Here is a 23,359-nt window from a genome sequence, read left to right as displayed (position 1 = left end):
TATCTGTACCTGAGAAGTGATAGCTATCTTTCTTAATTTTAAGGTCATTAAAGGAAGCCTACGTTTTGGTTTTTAGTAATTTTCCATCTGCCTTACTCTGTTTGGAGAAAATTATAGATAGCTAGCAGTGAGCTATGCATAATGTATTCGTTTATGTTGCTATCAAATTTCTCAGTGTAATCACCTCTCTAGCAGTGCCACTCTCTATGGGCCAAGCAGTCAAACACATGAAGAATCTATAAGGGCAATGCCTACTCAAGTCAACATAGCACTACTACTTGTCAAAGTCATACTGAGCAAGAATGTGGATGTATAGGCACCACCTGTGACACAGAATCTATAAGGGCCATTCCTACTCAAATCAACACAGTACTACTACTTGTCAGTCATGCCGAGCAAGAATGTGGATGTATAGACACCACCTGTGCCACAGTCACAAAAAATCTTAGACTATTACTTGACAGCTGCTACTAATGCACAAAGAAAGAGACTCTCAAAACGCTGCATCTACTCAAGAATAGCAAAGGGGTTCATCCTGGGATACAAATGTTATACAGATGCCACATATAAGAGGTGGCAGGCCACAACAAAAGTGTTTTGAAACAAAGAGTACTGGTTACAGCGACTCTTTGGTATTTATGGCAGTTACTCAGAGACGTCTTTATTTTCTTACAAGCTTTAGGTTGGAGCCTTCTGACTAGGAAAGCCTGTTATGGCTTTTCATTATCAGTATGCATATAAAAAGAGCCTTTATGTAGCCAGGTTTGGGGGTACATGCCTTTAATACAAATACTCCAGAAGACTAAAGAGGTAGATTTCTTTTTTTTTTTTTTTTAATGTTGATCAAAGGCTTTATAAATTTGGTAATGCTCAATAACAAGATGCCCATAAAATCAGAAGTGTAACCCAATACCCAACCTAGGTATACCAACTATCTTTGACTGGCACAGAAACGTGAACATCTCTCTCTCTCTCTCTCATCACCTAGCTCTTCCTCTCCTTCTCTTCCTCCTCTTCTTACTCCTCCTCTTCCTCTCCTTACTCCTCCCACCTTAGCTCCTTCTACATATCATCCTTCCTGTTAAAATAAAACTTTTCTCTCAAAATACAATTAGAGCATAACCATACCAATTTGTGTCAGTAAGGTACAAGATAGTCCTAATACCCAGTCCATCATTTTGTTGACTAACCAGAACCTCTGTCATCTCTCCTAACTAAAAGCCTTAGTTCTGAACCTGGCTTTTTTCTTGGCTTTAGAATGAATGTCAGCTGAAAGCCATCCTCTCAAATCTTTTCTTTCAAAGTAAATAGCCAGGATTGGCAATGAGACTTTAAGTCTTCAACCCTGTCAGAAATCCAGAATAACTGAGTTAACTGAAATTATGGGAAGCACAAAGCATAGCTTCTAAAACTTAATTTATAGAGACCACTGAACACCTGGACAATCCCTATACTACAAAACGTTGGAGAAGTTATTTATTGGCTCTTTAAGTTGGGAATCTTCACTCTCATCTATACCTATTATCTTTAGGTTTGGTCTCCTCATTGTGTCCTGGATTTCCTGGATGTTTTGTGTTAAGAACTTTTTGCATTTTGCGTTTTCTTTGACAGTTGTGTCAATATTTTCTATTGTATCTTCTGCACCTGAGATTCTCTCTTCTATGTCTTGTATTCTATTGGTGATGCTTGCGTCTGTGACTCCTGATTTCTTTCCTAGGTTTTCTATCTCCAGGGTAGTCTCCCTTTGAGATTTCTTGATTGTTTCTACTTCCATTTTTATGTCCTGGATGGTTTTGTTCAATACCTTTACCTGTGTGGTTGTGTTCTCTTGTAATTCTTTAAGGGATTTTTGTGTTTCCTCTTTAAGGGCTTCTACCTGTTTACCTGTGTTCTCAAATTCTTTGAGAGTGTTATTTATGTCCTTCTCAAAGTCCTCTATCATCATCATTAGAAGTCATTTTAAATCTGAATCTTGCTTTTCTAGTGATACAGGGAGTTCAGGACTTTCTTGTGTGGGAGAAATAGGTTCTAATGATGCCAAGTACCCTGGGTTGCTGATGCTTATGTTCTTGTGCTTACCTTTTGCCATCTGGATCTTCTTAGTGTTACCTGCACTCACTGTCTCTGTGGAGCCTGTCTTTCCTATTATCTTGGTTGTATCAGAACTATGTGGGGTGGGTGTTACTACTGGAGTTAGATCTGGGCCTCAAGATCTGCTCAGTGCTCAGGGGCAGACAGGAAGGAACCAGTGCTCTGGGCCAGGAGTGAATTCCTAGGTCCTAGTGGGTCCCAGTTACTTTCTGTTTTGGGTGGGTGTTGCTGTCTCCTTACCTAAGATACTGCCCAGGTTAGAGCTCCTGGGAGGCCTGCTTCCTCTGTGTTCTGTGAGATTGGGGGCAGAGCTGCGGAGCTGCCACCTGGGATCTGGTGGCCCCGATCTGCTCAGTGTTCGGGCCCAGACCAGAAGGAATTAGTGCTTTGGGCCAGGAGTGACTTCCTGGGTCCTAGTGGGTCCCAGTTACTCCCTGTTTGGGGTGGGTGTTGCTGTCTCCTTACCTAAGATTCTGCCTGGGTTAGAGCTCCTGGGAGGTCTGCTTCCTCTAGGTTCTGTGTGATTGGGGGCAGAGCTGCAGAGCTGCCACCCGGAATCCTCTGGCCCAGGATCAGCTCAGTGCTCAGGCCTAGACTGGAAGAAGAGGTAGATTTCTATATTAGGCTATCCTGGTCTAATCCAATTGGTGGTATAGCAAAAATATAATTTAAAACCTTGGGAAAAAATGAAAAGCATACAGTGAGTTTTGGTTTCTACTTGCAATTGGAAATTTGTTTATGCTTCATTGTGCTTTAAAAGCAAAATACTAAAGCAGTGCTCTAAAGAGCTGATTCGGGGAAAGTTAAAAAGAGTAAATGTTTTGCTATGTCACTATTGCCTGCTTTGATAGAATCAGGATTAGGTAAGGATCAATACTGCATTCATGTTTTGTTTGTTTTGTTTTGTTTTGTTTTGTTTGTAGGAGACAAAGTTTAAGCAGCAAAACCTCTGGGGATAGAGTGCTGGTCTAGCATGTCCAAGGCCCTGGGTTCCACTCCAAGGAATATAAATGGGAAGAAGGGAACTGGGGAGCGAGGGAAGAGCGGGTGGAGGAGGAACACAACTAAACTTTTATTACGTCAGATCCCCGCTGCCTTGCTTTTAAACAAGTTTCTATAGCTCTTCTGCCTACCCTAAATTGGGCATTGTCATCTAAGTATTATAAAAGTACAGGTTTTTCAGTAGTAACCTGACAGTGCTGATGGTTGAAGGCACAAAACTCAGGCCCACCTGCCATATAGCTTTAGTTATGGTATATCAATAGTCTGAATATCTGGCATGTAGTAGGTAATCAGAAGTGTTCATATTATTGAGTAACATGTCTGTGAATAAATGTAAGAGAAAAGTTTCAGCTGCTTCATTTGTTCTACAAGTAGAATAGTTACACATGTTGCCTTGCCTTCTGTACTTTGTATATTTTCATAATTTTAAAATTATGGTAAAAAGATTATTGTACTGGTCCCTCCAAATAAATGCCCAAATATCCAGCTATTCCAGAGACTCAATAGGTTGACCTTTCTGGGTACTTATCCTACTGTATTAGAGTAATGAGGTTAAGGACTTCATGCTGACATTTGTATGCATTATACCATTTGATTCAAAGCATTGTTTTTAAAAACAGCTTTATATAACTATGTAGAGTACAGCCCCTGAATGTCAAATCATGCTGCACCCCGGAGTCACTTTGTGATATGAACAAGTGACTTACGCTCTCCAGGTCTCGATGTTTGTGTGTGTGATACAAGGAAATGATCCTAGGCTTACGATGAAATGATGCACAGCACTCAGTGAGAGAAGGCTCCTGAAGCTCTAAGCCTGGTCTCCTTCCACATGGCCTTGAAGATTCATCATCTTCTTAGTGGAGTAGCTGGTCAATTTTCCATGTTGGCCTTTCCAAACTTGAATTGTCATCAGAGGAAGGACTTATTTGTTGGCCTCTGTATCCTGGCTTAGTTTGGGATCATTACACTCAACAGTCACTTAACAGGTTATTGCATTGAATGATACAGGCAGTTTTCTAAAACCGTTAAGTTGTTTTCTAGAGACTAAACTTTTTATGTCGTAGATGTTACCCCATCAGATCTTGAGTGTCACTTGAGATAACTTGAGAAGGCTCAAATGGACTCCTCAGTTTCAAATTTGAGTACTGCAGCCAAAATACATTCCACAAAACTCTCCTGCATTTTTTACAAAACAGGTAAAATTTATTCCCTGGCCAGGTACCAAGTTTGAATATCAGCATTTGAGAAAATAACTTTTTGAATTACCAGATCAATTGATTACCTGGTTTTTTTTTTTTAACTTCATTGCTTTAAATAAAAACTGTACATTACAGCATTATAGCATTATATACTCGCTTTCTTAATTTCTAGAGGAAAAAAATGACAGTAGGGAAGTGTATGTAAATATGGAAAAATGAACAAATAAGAGAAGTCTGAAGAGAGAGATCAGGTAGGGAAGGAAAGCGAGTGCTTTACAGATGAAAGCAGATGTGTGAAATTACGAGCTGTCAGATGACAGTGGAAGTGACGATGATGAAGGAGCTCCTTACAGAGTTTATAATCGCTCACTTCGCCTGGTCTAGTCTCCTTCCCATGGAATTCACAAGAGGAGAATGACACAGAGCTTCCTTAAAAAGTGCCTTCTCCAGCAGCACAAAGAAAGTCTCAGAATCAAAGTCTTTCTGACTCAATATTTTGTCTTTTTTTCCTGACTGATAATTGTTTTTCTGTGGAACATTTTTCAAGTAACTGATTAATGATTGAGATTTGGTTACAACTGGAGGAAGCTGTAGCTATAAAGTTCCCTCACAGGGTTACAGAGGCAGTCACTGTGGCTCACAAAGCACGTGTCACTAATGGGCCCAACTGTGACTGCAGTGAGTGATGGACCACCAAGAACTAGATGAGTACACACAGACCTGTCCTAAACATGTGTGTTTAGTAAGCAGCCCAGAGTTAGGTTGGTTTATACAGGCTGATCACAGAAGCTTTTCACTTTTTCTCATCAAAAAAATTTTATATAGACAGTCTCAGTGTCTGTCTGTCTGTCTGTCTCTCTCTCTCTCTCTCTCTCTCTCTCTCTCTCTTCCCTTTACTTTTAGAAAAACAAACAACTGTAGAAAAGTATCATTTTGATTTTTGAATTATGTAATACATATATAAAAGCATGAGCATGATATAAATGGTGAAGCATAATGGGCAGGGTGAGCACTGTTTATTAGAATTTTAACTGCTTCCCCATTCACAAGGCTTTGTAAGTAATTTCTCAGCAGCAAAGCTAAAGGCAGCCATATAAATGGCAACAAACATTTGCATATGTAAGAATGTGTTTGTGTTGCAAATACCCACCTATGTCTGTAGCCCTCCTTGCCCCACTCCCTGGGGGTCATGTTGGGTAGCTGATCCAGAGACTTTGGTGAAGATCTTTTCTCAGTAGACTTTTGTTAAATCACATGAATTGGCTCTCAGTTATTTTCTTAGAGTCATCATAATGCACATATTTTAATCAGTATTGTTTCTGAATATTTTTCCCCTTTAGTGATTTCTAGTAACTATCAGACCTGTCTCGGCCTTCTGATGCATTATCCACTCATCGGAGACATACGCTCACTGATTCTGAAGGCCCTGTTCCTCAGAGACCCAAAGGTAAGCTTTCTTGTGGAAAACATGCATAATTTTTTAAGTTGTATGAAGAATCAGGTTCTCGATATGATTTCTTCCTAATGGTTGTTAGATGTTGTAAGCCAGAGTTCACATACCTCATTAGCCAGTATGTTAGCAAGTGAATTCAATGGACATTGTCCTAAGAAACTGCACCCCAGCAGGTGCCCCTGTTCCTCTGCAGGTTGTCTTGGATCTCCTGCCTCTCTGTTAGCCTAAGAAACTAGGTAAACACCTACCTCTTACAGCCAGACTTACTCTCTGATAGCACCTCACAGAGGATGACTTAATTCAAGTAGGGCTTCTGAGGCCACATAGAAGAAAAAAGAGCTATACTAGGGAGTAGGCCTATAAGAATTTATCAGTGAATTATGATATGAATGTTTATGTGTATATATACATAAAGCATTCTATTTTATAGCTTACAAGTCACCTAATAAAGATTCAGACAGACCTGGACACTGATTTCTTTATTTGAGTATAGAGCAATTAATTAAAGTTTTCTTCATACTTCGCAGGAAAAAAAAAAGTGTGCTTTTTTACAACTAATGTTGTATTTCTTGAAAATAAGAACATTTAATGATCTTTAAAAAAAATGTGAATCCTTGCTGTTTTTGAGCCAAACAAAAATATTGGATGAACAGTGAGAGAGAAAGCTTCAAATGTGAGGATGAGAATGCCAGGCTCTAGATGGTAATCCCAGCCTTTGGCTCTTTGGAAACGCTCCCAATAGTCATGTTGGCAGTTGTCAGACTGTCTCTGAGTCAGTCAGTCTGTCTGTGAGTTCTGTTGCCAAAGCTTTGCCTGTTCATCTTAAGCATCCAAATGTAATAGAAATCTGATTCTAAAGGGTTTTTTACCTTCCTCTGGTTGGTGACATTAACCTTGAGTATATTTTTCTTTTATATTACTTAGAATTTTCCTTACTTGCTTTTTATAGAAATACTATCCTTTTTCAGCATTTCTGTTATACAAACAGTTTTATTAAGCATCAAAATAAAATCTATGCTTTTTTATATTAGGAAAAATCCTTTTTGAATATGGCTTGTGATACCATTATTTGTACTTTGCATTTCTGTTTTTGTCCATAAGTATGTATGTAGATCATATGTACTCTGCAACTGAAAGCCCCACAGAAAGATCAAGTAGCTATAAAATTTGTAAAGATGAAATTGCTACTCACTGATGAGTTTTGGTCTCTAAACTTAAAGCACATTGTGTCATCTCAGCATTCAGAATTCTAAGTAGAAAATGGGAAATTAGCTAAACTTCGATTTCTATTTTTTAAATAATATTTTATTAATTCTTTGATAATTTCCTACAATGTATTTTGAAAACATTTATCTTCTTCCCCAAACTCCTCCCATATCTATCTCCATCTCCATATCTACCCAGCTTCAAAGATTTTGGTTTGTTTTAAACCCATCTAACCAATTTTGTGCTGCCCAAATACCCTTGCATGTGATGCTGTTTCCTGCAACATGGTCGGTCTACCAGATTTCACACCCATGAAAAGGACTGACTTTCTCTTCAGAAGTTAGCTGTTGCCACTAGTTCCTCCTCTAAGGTGGAAGCTAATGCTCAACCCTCCCCACACCCTGACCTCTATGTGGAGATTTTTGTCTATCTGGAGCTTGTACCTGACTTGTGCATGCTGTCAGATGTGTCATACATGCAGATGTGCTGTTATGTCTGGAAAGCACGATTTTGCTGCAGTCATTCACTATTTCTCAGATACCCTATTCGGGGCTGGGCACTGTTCAGTCTCTTCTCTGCATGCTGATTAATGGTGAATGTTGTTGTTAATCACTGTCTACTGCAGAAAGAGACTTCATTTCCATTGATCAGTGTCACTGTTTTTGTGCCAGTACCATGCTGTTTTTATGAGTATAGCTCTGTAGGATAGCATAAATTCAAAGTTAGCGATTCTTTTCTTAATCAAGATTGTTTTTGCTAGGCTTGCTTTTGTTAAGGATTTTTGCAACGAGGTTTATCTGAGAGATTTGCCAATAATCTTTTTTTGTTGGCTCATTGGTGTTGGAGTAATACAAGCTTCATTTTTTAAAAAAGGAATTGTCTTTTTCTTTTGTATTCTACAGACAATTTTGAGTAGTATTAGTGTTAGGTATTTTTTAAAGGTCTGACATAAGTCTATGCTATATCTATGTGGCGCTAGTTTTTTTTTTTTAAGTTGAGATATTTTTAATTACTCCTACTAGATCATAGCGTTGTTCTAGATCTATTTAAATTATTTACTTCATCTTCATTTAACCTTGATATATCATATACATACATATACATATATGATTAATGGAATATATATTTTTAAAATACATCCTTATGAATTTCCACAGTGTTTGTTGTAATGTTTTCCTTTTTATCTTTGATTTTATAAATTTGGGTCTTCTCTCTTTCTTTTGGTTAATTTCCTATTGGTTTGTTAATATTTTCAAAGAACCAATTATCCCTTCCCATCTTTCATTTTAGGGTTTTGTTTGTTCTTTTTCTAAGGTCTTCAGATGCGTTCTTAAGTATGAGAGACCTCAAATTTTTAGTGTCGGTACTTAGTGCTTAAAACTTTCCTCTTAGGACTGCTGTCTTGGTCAGCTTTCTATTCCTGTGATAAAATACCATGACCAAAAGCAACATGGGCAAGAAAGGGTTTATTTCATTTTACAGCTTGTTGTTACATAAAATATAGTTGTCAAATAGAATGAAGTATGTTATCTTACTTCTCCTATACTTGTTGAGACTTGCTTTGTTTCCTAATATGTGATCAATTTTGAAGAAAGCTCCATGGGCTGCAGTGAAGTACACTCTTATGTTTGGGTACAGTGTTCTGTAGATGTCTACAAGATCCATTTGATTCAGGGTGCCATTTGACTTCCAAGTCTCTCTGTTTTGTTTTAGTCTGGATGACCTGTCTATTCAAAGTAGCAAGGAATTGAAATTTCCTACCACCACCAATTAGAGTCAATCTGAGGTTTTATATCTAACAGTATTTCTTTTATGAAAATGGATACACTTCTGATTGGTGTATAAATGTTTAAATTTTTAATATCCTCTTAGTTCGTTTTTTTTTTTTCTTGAATAAATTTTAATGCTCTTTCCTGATTCTTTCTCACTAGTTTTGGTTTAAAGTCTATTTTTCAAGACATTAGAAGAGCTACACTTGCTTGTTTCTTAGTTCCATTTACTTGGAAATACTTTCTCCCTCCTGTCACCTGATGGTGGTTTCTATTGTTGATGGAGATTTGTTACTTGGAAGCAACAGAAAAATCTATCCTGTGTTCCAATTGCTAGTCTGTGTCTCTTTTTTAAGAATTGAAACATAATAGTGGAGATGTTTTTGTTGAGTTAGACATCTCTGATGAACTATTCTGTAGTTCTTTATTCCCTCTACCTTTCTAGGTGTATTTAACTTTCTCTTCAGACCAAAGTATTCTTTCAGTGTTCTCTGTAGAGCTGGCTTAAGGGTTATAAATTCAAAAAAATCTATTTATTCATGAAAATCTTTCTTCTTTTATTACAACTGACAGTTTTGCTGAGTGTAATAGTGTGAGATGACATCTGTGATCTTTCAGAATGGGTAGACCATCAGTCCAGACCATTCTGGTGCTCAAAGTAATCACCACGTGGTAGTCTAATCAGTTTGTCTTTGTATGTGACTTGACATTTCTCTCTTGCAGCTTAAATATTCTGTATTTGTTCTATACAGTTAATATTTTAATTATTATGTAACATGTGGAGCTTCATTTCTGATCCTGTTTACTTGATATGTTTTTTTTTATTATTTTTTACTGGATATTTTATTTACAATACAGATATCATCCAATTTTCCCTCCCTATAACCCCCTATCCCATCCCCCCTCCTCTATGCTTTTTATACCATTTTAATTACATGCATGTATTAAGGTCAGTTCTAGGTTGAGGGTCTAACAATATAATAGATGCAAATAGTCAAGGAACAAGCAAGCCAATAAACACAAATAGTCAAAGAAAAAGCAAGGCATTAAACCCAGTTACGTGAACACTCCCATGATCACTGTTTCTAAGGGCTTATCAGGATGACCAGAGTATCTGAGCCTACTTCCCTGTCCTAGCCCAAGGTCATTTTCATGTCTGAAGCCTACTTCCTTGTTCTAGCCTAAAATTTAGATTCCTGCCTGAGATTACTTCTTTGTTCTAGCCTAAGATTTAGATTCCTACCTGAAATTACTTTTTTGTTCTAGCCTAATGTCAGATTCCTGCCTGAAGCCCACTTCTTTGTCCTTGGCCCATGTCAGATTCTTGCCAAGCAACCCCAAAGGCTCTCCACCTCTCTCCATTTTTTATTTCATTAGCAAGACTGAGACTGTCTTAGGTCATTCTGACAAGAATACCTTTCTTACCTGTCAAGGAATATGCATTATCAAAAGCAATAAATTTCTGTTTTAGGTTGGTAAGGCTCTGTGCAGAATCTTACCCGTCCTTGGCTTGCCAGCCTGTTAATTTAATATCTCTGTTCAAGCCATGTAGTTTGGCTGCCAACATGTTGATGTTGTTAAAGAAAGACTTTAACATAATGGGCAGGAATAAAAGTATTCCCAGGACATAAAGAGCTAGCATGATCAAGCTATATATGCCAATTTTGAAGCTTGACCAAAATAGAAATACTGACCTCAGGCCATGGTTAATTTTATCTGCAGTATCTACCACATCAACGCTCAGCAGATCAGCATGCTTGAAATTCATAAGCTCCCTATGTATCATTAAAACATCCTCAGAGGTGTTAGAATTATGCCAAATACACTGCAAGTGTCATTAAACTTCTTTCTAATTATAATGACTACCACTGTAAATTGTAGAACTAATATGAATCCAATGGTATTTGGCATTATACTCAAGATGGCTCCTTACCCTTAAATTCTGAACCTCCTTCCAGTAATTTGAATAAGAGCATCAATCCGTTCTTCAAAATGCCTATCTAAATCCTCTTAGTACCTTGATAGACATTCTTTTGAAAATTTTTCTTCTATGATTTTCTTGAAAGTGTTTTTTATGCCTGTAGCCTGAGTTTCTTCTCCTTCTATTCTAATGATTCATATTGCATTTGTTCTTTTTATAGTATACCAGAGTTCTTTCATATTCTGTTTCTAGTGTGTTTTCCTCAGATTTAACATTTTCTTAGATTGATTTATACATATTCTTTACCTTGTTTTCAACCTTTGATAGATACACTTTGTTCTTTATTCCAATTGATCTGTTCTATTGGTAAGACTTTCCATTGTTTCTTTTTTATTTTACTGACTCAATACTTTTATTTCCAGTTTTTATTTCAGATTAGCTTTTCCTTAAAAATTCTATTTCTTTATTAATTCTATTGTTATAGCTTCGTTTTCTTTGCCTCATTCAACTGTTTAATTTTTATAGTCTTCATTCTAGTGTCTTCTCTTTGAGATCCTTAAACAGAATTATAATTGCCATCTTGAAATAATTATTTTTGTAACTACTAAGATACTTTCTTCAGGGAATGTTATTATGAGGGTAAGATTTTCTGGAAGAGACATGTTGGCTATTTGTGTTTTTTCAGGGGGGTGGAACTTTAGCATCTGAACTTAAGTCATTGGTGATATCTCTTGGTTTAGATGTCTGGTCTCACTTTGTTGAGTATGTGTTTTGGTCTTTGTTTGCTGTTATCGTATCTTGTCAGGATGTGGACCAGTTGAATAGTACTTGGGGTTCAGTCTTGAGGGTACTTTGTTTTCATGTGCAAATGAAATGTCTAGTTCAGCTAGGTACTGATAAGACTTCTGAGCCTAGGAACAAACCTTCTGTAGCATTAGAAGATTCTAGCAGCTGACCTTCAGACATCCATGGAGAGCTCATTGGTTTCTAGAGGTTGTTCTTGGATAGCAGAGATGAGGGCCACAGTGGGAGTATATCATCAAGCTAGTGGCATGGCACAGGATATTTCACTACCTCAAGAAGAGGTGGCTGGGAGTCCTTATTGGGGTGAAGTGACTGACTGATATGCAGTTGAGGCCGAATTCCCTTTGAATATTGAATCATAACTTACCAATTTTCTCTAGGTAAATATGATCTTTTTAAGAGTAACTTACTCAATTTCAGAATTCTTTATACTTAATCCATTAATCCTTATTAATGGAATCTAACTACCCTTTCTTGTTAGTGTAATTTTTGTAGAGTACTTTTTATTTCAGTAGAATATAATGAAACAAATTCTACTAGCATTAAAAGTTAAGATTCAGATTGGTAGACAAATGGGTGGAACTAGAAAAACAATGACTCTGAATGAGGTAACTCAGACTCAGAAAGACAATCATGGTATATATTCACTTATAAGTGGATAGTAGCTGTAAAATATAAAACAATCATGTTATGGTCGAAGACCCAGAGAGGCCTAAGTAACAGGGATGACTTATGGGGGTTGCAAGGATCTCCCTAAGAAGGGGAAATAAAATAGATCTCACCAGTGGACTAGGGTGGGTAGAGTTGGGAACAAGAGGGATCGAGTATTGGGGTTGGGGGGGGTGGAGAAAATCCTGGGAGAAACCACTTGAATTGGGGGACATTTTTGGAGCTAGGTGGAAACCTAGTGCAATGGAAACTCTATGGAATCTATGAGAGTAACCCTTGCAACGGCTCCTAATAATGGGGGACACAGCCTAAACCAGCTGCCATCTGTACCAGGTAAGGCCTCAAGTGGAGGGTTTGGACACCATCCCAGCCATAAAACCTTCAACCTATAGTTGTCATACCTGTAGAGAGTTCGGGGACCAGATTCTAGGAAAATTATCAAAGAGACAAGACAGACGCCATCCAGCCACTGATGGAGCAGAGACTACCACAGTAGGCTCTCAGGAGTTCTGCAGAGGACTCATGGGGCCTTTCAGAGACCAGCAAGCCTATAGGAGTAACCTAAGTCCTCTGCATATATGTTATGGCTAAGTAGTTTAGTGTCCTTGTGGGAATCCTAAAAGTGGGAGCAGTGGCTGTCTCTGACTCTATTGTCTACTTTTGGGACCCTTTCCTCATATTGGTTTGCCTTATCCAGCCATGATGTGATGGATGTGTCTAGTCTTACTTTAGCTTAACATGCCATGTTTGGTTAATGTCCCTAGGAGGCATGCTCTTTTTGAGGGGAGGTTGAGAGAAGGTAGATTTGGAAAAGAGGAAGTTGGCACAGGGTAGGGGGGTGGGGTATGAGAGAAGATTTAAATACAAAGAATGATTTTAAAAACTAAGAAGAAAAGAATTAGCATTACTATTTTTAAAGGGGTAAGTACTCTAGATTCAGAGTCTTACCAACTAAAACTACCTTCAAAAGGTGGGATCATAACTAATGTTTCTGGAACTTAAGGAAGTGGGCCTGATGAGAAAGTCATGTTTACAGACTCACATGAACAGGTTCATGGAATGATGGTTTCTATAGGAAAAGTAAAGAAAGCTTTACTTTTCCTTGTCCATAAGGGGTTTTCAGATGACTACCAAAGAAAGGTGTGGTTCTGATTGACTAGAGTGGCTGGTTCTTTGACATCTGTACGTTTCAGGAGAGGTAATTTTTGCTCTGGCAAATATAGTGTGCCCATGGGGAGTCTGAATTAGAAACAAGTAACATAGATCAGGCTCAGTATTTTAGAACCATCATGTTTATTGAGGTTTGATATTTTTGTGACATTTAGAAGTTATATAAAATTATCTCTGATGACCTGCCCGGCTAGAGCATCATCTGCCTGTAAGGAACTGATTTCTAGTGGACTAGCATAACCCAGTCCATGCTGCCAAAGGCAGCAGTGAAAGCACCTGCTAGTCTGTGTGCTTCGTAGAAAGCCACGGGAGCACAAAGAGGCCATGACTTCAATTAGAGCACAAAAGAGGCCATTTATGCTGAGGGGGAAATGGAAGAAAAGTATAATACTAATAATGCCTCTGCCCTAGTCTCCAAAGCTCCGGATGTCAGGGTACTCAAAATGCTTTTTTTTTTTTTTTAAATTTTTGTCATTCCTAGTTCAAGTAGTTCAGAGTAAATATACAAACACAGTAAAGTTCATTAGTTGTAGCAGGTAAGATCTGAGGCATGAAGTGGACCTTTCCTTGTTCTAGCGTTGTGTCACAGCTGTGTGCATGCTACTGACAGGTTCAATAAAGTAAGAATCAGTAAAGAACTCCTTCGTAATTCATTGCCCACCTTCAGCAAAGCACTCTGCCCTGTTATCATCTTTCATTTCTTTCTTCATGGAAATTGCTCTCTTGAGAATATATTCGATAAATACAGCCTGAGAGACCAATCTCTAATTGTTTTGTATGAGTAGAGTAGACTTTACTTTGGAAAGATTTTTCATTTGAGCAGTTTGAAATAACAGATCTGTAAGCTGTAATAACAGAATCACAATTCATAGTCTTCCTAACACCTGGATGAGCTTAATGCAGTCCTCGTAGCAGCCCTGTGAACTGAGACAGAACAGCTTGCCCTCCCTCTTTCCAGGTGATTGTGAAGGATTCTAGGCCAGAAGCCTATATGCTACATATAAGCTAGCTAGTATAGCTTCTGTACCTTTGTGTCTACTTTCTTCCTCCTAAGATTCCTGACATTCTTCCTACCCTTTCCACAAAGTCATTTTGGTGTTCAGTTAGGACACTGGACACTTTGTGTTTTACCCACCCATATACATGCTGTTTATCAGTTATTTGTCAGGAATTATTCCTACTCATTTTCCATCAATTAACTTTGTGTCCTACACATGATTGGTTTTAAAAAAAAATTCTTTTTCAAATGCTATGTCTCTTTCTAGGACCCCACATTGATTCTAATATAGATAAAACTCACTCACCTGGCAGTTTTTGAACCCATATCTACATACACACAAACTATAGCCAGTGTTGTATTTTAGTTGCCATGTTTATCATGATGTTGAATTAACCCTACCATTTGACCTTAAGTACCATCTAGTTCCTCAATTTGCCATGTCAGAATTCCTCAAAAAAGTATTTCTACCTGCAAATGTAATGAAATAACAGTGGTTTAGCAGTCTGGTAGATAGAAATACAGATTCTAAGTTTTGGCTTTTCAGAACATCTTTCTAATTCATTCATATTCATTCATTCTCTCTCTCTCTCCTCTCTCTCTCTCTCTCTCTCTCTCTCTCTCTCTCTCTCTCTCTCTCTCTTTCTTGCTCCCGCTCTCTCACTCTCTCACTCTCTCACTCTCTCTCCACACTGGAACTAGTGAACAGATTTCCCAACTCAATCCCCTAAATGAAGTTAGAAGGAGAGAAGGAGAAAAATCTGAAAAATATGAAGTGATTAAAAAACATTGTTCTAGCTACTAGTTCAAATTAAAAAAAAAAAATAAACCCAATTAGAAACAAAAGTCATAGAAAATGTGAACATATTGTGTTCTTTAACCAACCAGATGTTCCCTCCTTCCTGAAGGCAGTGCAGGCTAGGAAGAGAGGTTTAACACTATTGTTTTAACTTAACTGTGAATTTTGAAATCTGTTTTTACCCTTTAGCAAATAAAATTCTAATACAAAAACATAAGCGAAGTGGTTCTCATTTTTTGGTGCCCTTCTATTTGTGCTGTGAGCTGAAGTATTAGCCTTACCACAGAGACTGTTACACATGAAATACAGTCTGTGGATTACCGTTTGATTATGCAGTAAGAATTTGACAGCTTCCATTTTTTTCAAAAAGAGAATATTCAGAGAAAATTTCCTACTAAGTTTTCAGGTCTCCCCAAAGTGTCTAGTGTTGTTATTAGGAAAAAACTACTACATGTAAAGCAATTTTATAATCATCCTTTGCATAGGAACTTAGTAGAAAAATGTTATGTAATGTTCCTCTCCTCAAGCAATTCTGGTCTGTCTTTTGTTTTAGCTTGTGTTAAATTTTACTTTTTTTTAAATTACAAAGTGTCTGAACCTCCAGGTTTAGATTTTATGCTGACACTTAAAATTTCACTCATTTTATTTTTTAAAAATCCCACTGTAGTTATAACTTGCCATTGCATAATAACATTGTAAAATGCATGTGCTGACTGAAATGTATCTTGGGGACTCAGATCTACTCCCAGTCGGGCACCATCCCTAGAAACTGACACATGTCCCTTGGGGAAACACCATTGTCACCCTTTCTTTAACCAGTGAAGGAAAACTTCTCAGGGAAGTCCATGGTCTTCTTTCTTTTAACAGCTTTCTGTAATATTTTTGTCAGGGTTCTACTGAGATTCAGTTTTGTTTCTAATCAAGGTTTTTGTCATTATGTCCTGTTACAAATACCTTTTCTTCAACTTTTCTCCCCAAAAATAGGGTATTTCTTTGAAAACTGACATTTCTGAAGAATCATTTTTTTGTGTGTTTGTGACATAGCTAAACTGATTTTTTTCTTTGGGTATGAGCTGTAGGACTAATATTCATTTTGTTACTAAATTTCTACTGCATCTTTTTTCATTACTAGATTAAATATTTATTATACTTGATACTTAGGTATTATGACTAAGCAGATATATTTTCATATCCAATCATAAATACAACTTTTCAACATAGACTAGCATATAAGTAAATAAGTAAGTTAGTGGTGGCTAGGCTGTAAAATAATTATCATCAACAAAAACTGTTAACTTTTTCTTAAACTCGTATTTGAAGTTTATTTCTCCAAACATCTAATGATATAAAAATCATATGTTTATCAAAACTAGTCAAGAGTTTCTATAAATATTTTAAATTACTTTGAATTTATTTCATAATATTTTTAATTCATTGATTTATTTAACCAGTATTTTTATGTATCTTCTGTATACTAAGCAATGTTTAAGTGGTAGTGATGCAGCGGTATAACAGCAAATGACAACAAGTATATGGCTCTAGTAAACACGGTGTTACCTGCCAAGTTATAAAAAGGGCTCAAGAGAGCATGGTCACTAACGTCAGTAAATGGGGTGATAGTCAGAACTGAAAGAGACCTGTTTAGATAGGTTGCTCAGAAGGCCTTCTCTAAGGAGAGACCATTCAGACAGAATAAAGGGAGCCACCCAGGCAAACAACAGGGTGAAATCCTCCTGACAGGGTAATGGCAAGTATATGAGCTCCATTTTTGAAGAGAACTTGGCCTGTTTGCAAGCTATGAGACCATCATGCCCAGAACTGAGAGCCAGCTTTGTTCTCCCTGCATGATCCTCCTGGTAGTATGAAGTCAACTCCAGACCACTGTTTGAAACACCAAAAACATTGCTAATGCATGGTAGGTAATTCTTCCTGGAAGCCTTTTTTTTTTTTTTTTTTTTTTAGATATCATTTTCCTCTCACAAGCAGTTTCAGGACATTTCTATGGGGAGTTGCTTGGCCGTAAGCACACCCACAGAGGTGGCCTCTGGACTGTTGGCAGCAGTCAGGTTCTTAGGTTCCTGTTTGTACAGACAGTGCCCGCCTCCTTCAGTCATAAGGGCACTATTTTGATCTTTAGAGAGTCATCCTAGCACCTTCTCTTCTTAGAGCAAGAGGTGTTCCATCATCTTTGAGGAGTTCATTAGTAATATTCCAGTTTGAGAAAACAGGAATTCCTAGGGGATTGCTCAAGCGAGTGGCCAGGTTGGACTTGGTGGTTACCTGTCTAGAGTCATGTGGAAGCCCCCCAGGGCCCTAAAGAGTGGCTGCATCTGCTCTCCTCCTTGAATACTATGTATTTGCAAACACTAATTAAAAATCTGTCATCACGTAATATTCCGTCTTATACATTCTCTGTGTTGTGATGAAAATCCACATGAAATTCTATAGATTGCATTCCAGGGATTTTTATTAGATTATTGGCTATAAGTAGGTTTTCATCATTATAATATACACTAAAAATAAACATGTGTTTGCTTATACCTTCAGTCAGTCCAGGAAAGCTGAGTCACTTTTTTCCTGAGTACCTGAAGAAGAGCGATGAAACGTCATAGAAATGATTGCTCTGTATGTAATAAAGGAGAGGGCTCCCCAGTTGAGAAACAGTCATTATAATGGTAATCATTTTTCCTCGAAAAACCAAAAAATATATCAAGATACATAAATTAATTCTGTTCTGATTAATAAATAATTTTTAGAAACCTAAATATTAATCTTCTGATTTTTGTTCATTGTCTTACAAGTAAAGAAACTGAATATACAGGGAGGAATTCTTATTCTGAGTAGACTACGAAGGCTCCTGTGCAAGTGTCTTTGGAAAGCCACTCTAAAATCTCTGCAACCGTCATCGTGAAGTGATGTCATGAGTCCCCGAGCCAAGGAGTGGAGTGGCTCTCATGGGTTAGTGCTGCCCCATAGAGAGATAATTAGCCTTTGCTGCCGTAACTTCCAATTCAGATCCAATATTTGTGTTATAAAGAATGTTGGGTGGCTAGTGAGGCCTTAGTTGTTTTCTTCAAAACTCCTTGCCAACTCCGAGTGCTGTAAGAGCATTCTACTCACTTTTTTAGAACATTAAACTAGTAATATAGAATGCATAATCAGTGTTCTCCTTTTTTATAATCCCCCATAGTAAAGTGCATACTCGTGTGTGTGTGTGTGTGTGTGTGTGTGTGTGTGTGTGTGTGTGTGCAGAAAAAAGGTACCACTCTGAGAATGGGTCATTTTACTGATATCTAAAGGTGTTAAAAATTTAAAAAATAATTCATAACTAAAGGATTATCAATTTGAAATTGATAAAATGGGAAAAAAATAAGCATGACTTTGTAGTATAAGAAAGTTTAACCTGTTGGGGGCCGACTTTTAGCAGAAAGCGGCTATCAGCTTTGCAGCCATCTTGAGCCATATACCCTGACATAAGACTTGAATTACAATAGCCTACAACAGCTGAGAACACTCCGATAATCTTGGTTTAGATACCTTGAGATTAAAGGTGTGTGAGATTAAAGGTGTGTGACTTAGAAGTATAGAGATCAGAGTTAGAGACAAGACCTAAGGGCATGATTAAAGGTGTAACTTAGAGGCGTGGCTTAGAATCAGACTATAGAAGACAGAACCAGACATCAGACCAGAGAGAGAGATTCATACACATCAGACATTAGGTAGAGTCTGCCCTCACCCTCGCTCTCGGGATACAGTGGCCGCCCAAACGTGGGTCGGCCCGGGCCTCAACATTTTGCTCAGGCCGAGACATTTTTTGGCCACCCCAATGTGGGACTAGTGCGGTCCCCAACATTATTTTGGCGCCCGAATAGGGACTCGAGCTTGGGCCTCAACATTAACCATACCGATATTTTATTTTCCCATTAAGTAAATTAACTCGCTGAACATTTCTTTCTTTATTTAAAATGTTAAGCATATTGCCATTATCTAAAGAAACGTTCCCTACACTTACGTGTCAAACAGTTTAACCGTCATGAACTTATGTGCTTCAGTGGCTACTTTAGATAGTGTATTAGACACACAGCACAGACAGCTGTGAGCGCTGAGCAATACCCAAAGGCTCATTTTGTCATTGTTAGAGGATGATGGTAACTTTAGTAAGGCAGGCCTGAAGGAGGCCTGCAAGTCAATGGGCTGGGCCCTGAATGGTGCCAACTCAGTCTCTTTAAAGGCTCTTTGCAACATTTCCTCTTTACCATGTGTTCCCACAAATGCATGAACCATAGGCAATAAACTAAACCACTGACCCAACTGATCATGGATCAAAGTCTCTTAAACTGAACTCCATAAAGCCTTTCTGATACTATCTATAGCAGTAGAAAATTGGCAAATTATCTGTTCTCAAAAGGAAGCAACATGAAATATTTTTCAAGGATAATTTTAAAGTACAGTTTATGCAATTCAGTCACTTTATGGTTATTGTTTTGTGAAGTATAAGGAAATTCTGGAGTGATCAACTTCCTGAGATGACTCTTGTGTCCCATATCATCCCATGGGTGAACTATATGGTCCTCCACACCAAGGCCAGTTCAGTTCTGAGACAAGCATTTGCTCAAGCACCTTCTGTATGAGTGTTGCCCCATCTGCTATTGAGATATCTTTTTCCCAGCACTGCCTCCCCAACCCCCACAAAATTTTGAGAAATATCTTGATTTACTTCTTATTTTGAAAAATAAGTTTATAGTTTAATTTCTCTACTTTCTTCCTCTAAAGTACTAGTCTATTCATTTAGCCAAAATTTACTAACGTCTTACTTTACCAAAATATCATCTGAGTTCTCAAAAGTCTGAATATAAACAAAGGTTGGTAGCATTTGCAGCAAATCAAAGCAGTATACACAGGGTGATTGCCCTGTCTTTCTAGTTATCTCTGAGACCCACTGATCTCCCTGTCCTTTCCATAGGAGGTAACTTACATATTTACTCTGTAGCTTTTAAATTTTATATCTTCTTGGTAGTATGTCAATTACATGACGATAATGCTTCTGTTTTATTTTCTTATAACCTGAATATCTTTAAGAATGAAGAGATGAGTAAGTATAATAACCTAAAACAAAATCTCCAGTTCTTTGCCAGATAGGAAGTTTTTTATCCATTGCAATTTAGTTCAACAAGTGTTCATACCTCCTTTGTGCTGGGTACTGGGGGCACAGTGACTTATATCATTAAGCAACATCCCCACCCCCACACATATTCAGTTTAATATGGTAGATAATAAAAAGGAGCACTTTAGATATGGATTCTGAATCTAGTTAAAAATAAATCTACAACATACCCTAGAATTCTGTACTGTGCCAAAATTGGAAAGCCTAAAGTTACTACACAGATTGAAAGCCAAACCCTAAAAAGAAGCCTGGACTTTAAATTGGTGATCTCCAAAGTGGAGTTTGTTCATACACTGTGACTATGCAAAGATAATGAAATATATACATGATTTGGTTAAAAAAAATTTTTTAAACTGTAAACTTTACAGTTTAAGTTTACTACGTAATGTACAGAGTGGCACTGGAGTTTTCCTTTGTGTGAACCAGTCATACACCCACTGCCTGTGAGGTCCTCCAAGAGCAAAGGGGACTTCCGTGTCGGTGTCACTACTTCACACTCAGCAATGTCACGGCAGTGCTAGACATAGGTCCTCTGACTTGTTGGCACACAAATGAGGGAATTGAGGTACACAAGGATGAATCTGACTCAGTTCTCATGGCAGAAAGGCCAGGTTCGGGTGACACTCCCCCATAGCCTCACTCTTTCTACTGGGAACCTGGGCATTGCCAAAATTAGAAACAACACAAATATCTATAAACATAATATGGTATATTCATAAGGAGATATTATTTGGCATTGAAAAAGAATTAAGAGACTCTTCTTCCGTCTTCTTCTATCTTCTTCCCCCCACCTTTGCCCTATCTCCTGAATAAAATTCCCCCCCCCCCCCAAAAAAAAGAATTAAGAATGATGCCTGCTATATCAGGGCAAAACAAAACAAAAAAATTGTTAAATTTAAAAAAAAAAAAAAAACTATCACAAATGTGGCTCTCCCTGTCCTCATGCATTGTAGGCCCATATGGGTCCACTCAGGCAAAGGGAGCAGAGACAACAGACAAGAGTGGTGTGGAAGCCCTGTGCAGACGTAAGGTGAAGAAGACACACCAGGGCCAACTGCAGGAAGGCAGAGCAACTTTACATGTGGTGATTCAGGGCACACTGATGTTACTAATATAAAGCTTTGAGATTAAACCAATCTACAGAAGGAGAATAGTAGTTTCCCAGGGTAATTGTGGAGGGTGGAAGGTAAAAAAATTGTAGGGAGTGATTAGTGAGCACCGGGTCTCTTTTGAGGATCATGAACATTTTAAAGTTAGATTATGGTGCTAGCTGTACAACTTTTTCAAATATACCAAAACGCATTGTGTTGTACCCCTAAAATAAGAGAGTTTTACTGAGTATAAATTAGCTTTCAATGAAATTTGCTAAAAAATAAGATATGTAAAGTATTGGTAATTGTCACACACACACACCACTGATGCAAAAGGAAAGGACAGGATCCCCCATAGTTCACATCTTTTTACACTCTTGTCTCCTGCACTCCTTCTCAATGGTATTATCTCTGTAATAGGAGGACCCATTTCTGATTTCTTTGTTTTTCCTTACACTAATTAAATAAATTTACTTATTTAATGTTTCATCCCCAACTTGTTTTTTGGTCATGGTGTTTCAACATGGGAGTAGAAATTCTAACCAAGACATCCACAGAGTCTGGCTTCTAAGGAACTCTCTGTGGAGAAATTGGGTGAGGATTGGCCACTTGACTGACAGCTTTGTAGAACAGAAGATTCAGAAACAAGACATTATTAAAAGCATGTACAAGTCTTTCTTAGGTATAAGACATGTTTATGTTAAAAATGTATGAGATGCTACCATTAAAACCATTCTGGGTATGGCCATCCCTTGTTCTCAATGCTGTTCTGAATAAACAGAATTCTAACTTACTACATTCAGTTACACACATTCATAATCACAATCTGGATAATAAATCCAGGGAGGACCTGCACAAAGTAGCCAGCATGTATATAACTTCATATGACATCAGCCCACCATTGCTGGCTAGGCCATCTTACTATGGGGCACTTTGAACGGCGGTAGGATAATCCTTTGTGCTTTAAAGGCCAACAACAGAGTTCACTTGTTTTTTGTTTTCATGTGTTTGTTTTATATTTTGTGGAGACTTGGGGGGGGGACAGTTCTTTTGTTTGTTTGTTCATTTGCTTGTTTTTTGAAACACTATCTCTGTAGTTCTGGCTAACCTGAAACTCATTCTTGCAGACCAGGCTGGCCTCAAACTCAGAGGTCTACCTAACTCTGCCTCCTAAGTGCTGGGATTAAAGGCATGCACCACGACCATCCTGTGAGTTCATTTGTCTTAATTGAAGGGAATTAGTCAGGGTTCTCTATAGAGTAACAGAACTTATTTTATGTACACACATAAAATATATGTGTGTATATGTATTTGTGTGTGTGTGTGTGTGTATGTGCGGGGGTACAATTAATTTCAGAGTGGTCCAGCAGATCCAACAATGGCTGCCTATGAACAGAAGATCCAAGAATCCAGTAATTGCTCAGAACACAAAGAAGAATGTCTCAGCTGGTCTTCAGTGTATGCCAGTATTCCAAAAAAAAAGTATGCATTCTAATGTCAGAGAAGGAATGGACTTGGTAACAAAATGAGAGCAAGCAAACCAAGTGCAAAAGCTTCCTTCTTCCATGTTTGTTATATAGGCTTCCAGCAGAAGGTGTGGCCCAACTTACAGGTAGGTTTTCCCAGATCAAATGATCTGGATTAAAGGTATGTCTTCCTACCTCAAAGAGCTGGATTAGAAGTAGATATTCCCACTTCAAATTAAGCAAAAATCCCTCATAGGTTTTCCCGTCCCGTCTTTTTTTTTTTTTTTTTTTTGGTTTACATTAATTCCAGATGTAGTCAAGCTGACAACCCAGACTAGCCTCACAATGTAGTATGAGGTTTTGCTTGCATCTTTATTAGGAGTATTACCAGGAAACTATGAGAAGACAGATATAATTTTCAAACAAAAAAGTATCATTAAACCAGACGTGGATGATAATGCTTTTTAGTTTTTAGAAGAACAGGAAGAGCAAGCCAAGAAGAAGAAAGACAGTGCACAATTGTGGTGAGAACGGTATGGGATGAAACACCGTTTTCGC

The 23,359-nt window shown here is 37.9% G+C and overlaps 1 protein-coding gene across 6 annotated transcripts in view; it reads left to right on the top strand.

Annotated features, from left to right (window-relative positions):
• Tbc1d5 (TBC1 domain family member 5) overlaps positions 1 to 23,359 on the top strand; it is a 469,862-nt gene that overhangs the window by 334,275 nt on the left and 112,228 nt on the right. For all 6 annotated transcript variants that reach the window (XM_076915391.1, XM_076915393.1, XM_076915394.1 and 3 more), the window contains one exon: positions 5,633 to 5,739. In XM_076915391.1, the coding sequence (XP_076771506.1) occupies positions 5,633 to 5,739 (107 nt within the window). The remainder of the gene's footprint in view (positions 1 to 5,632; positions 5,740 to 23,359) is intronic.

Source organism: Arvicanthis niloticus, chromosome 17 (genome assembly GCF_011762505.2).
Source record: "Arvicanthis niloticus isolate mArvNil1 chromosome 17, mArvNil1.pat.X, whole genome shotgun sequence".
Taxonomy (NCBI): Eukaryota; Metazoa; Chordata; class Mammalia; order Rodentia; family Muridae; genus Arvicanthis; species Arvicanthis niloticus.
This window is presented reverse-complemented; position numbering and strand designations above follow the sequence as displayed.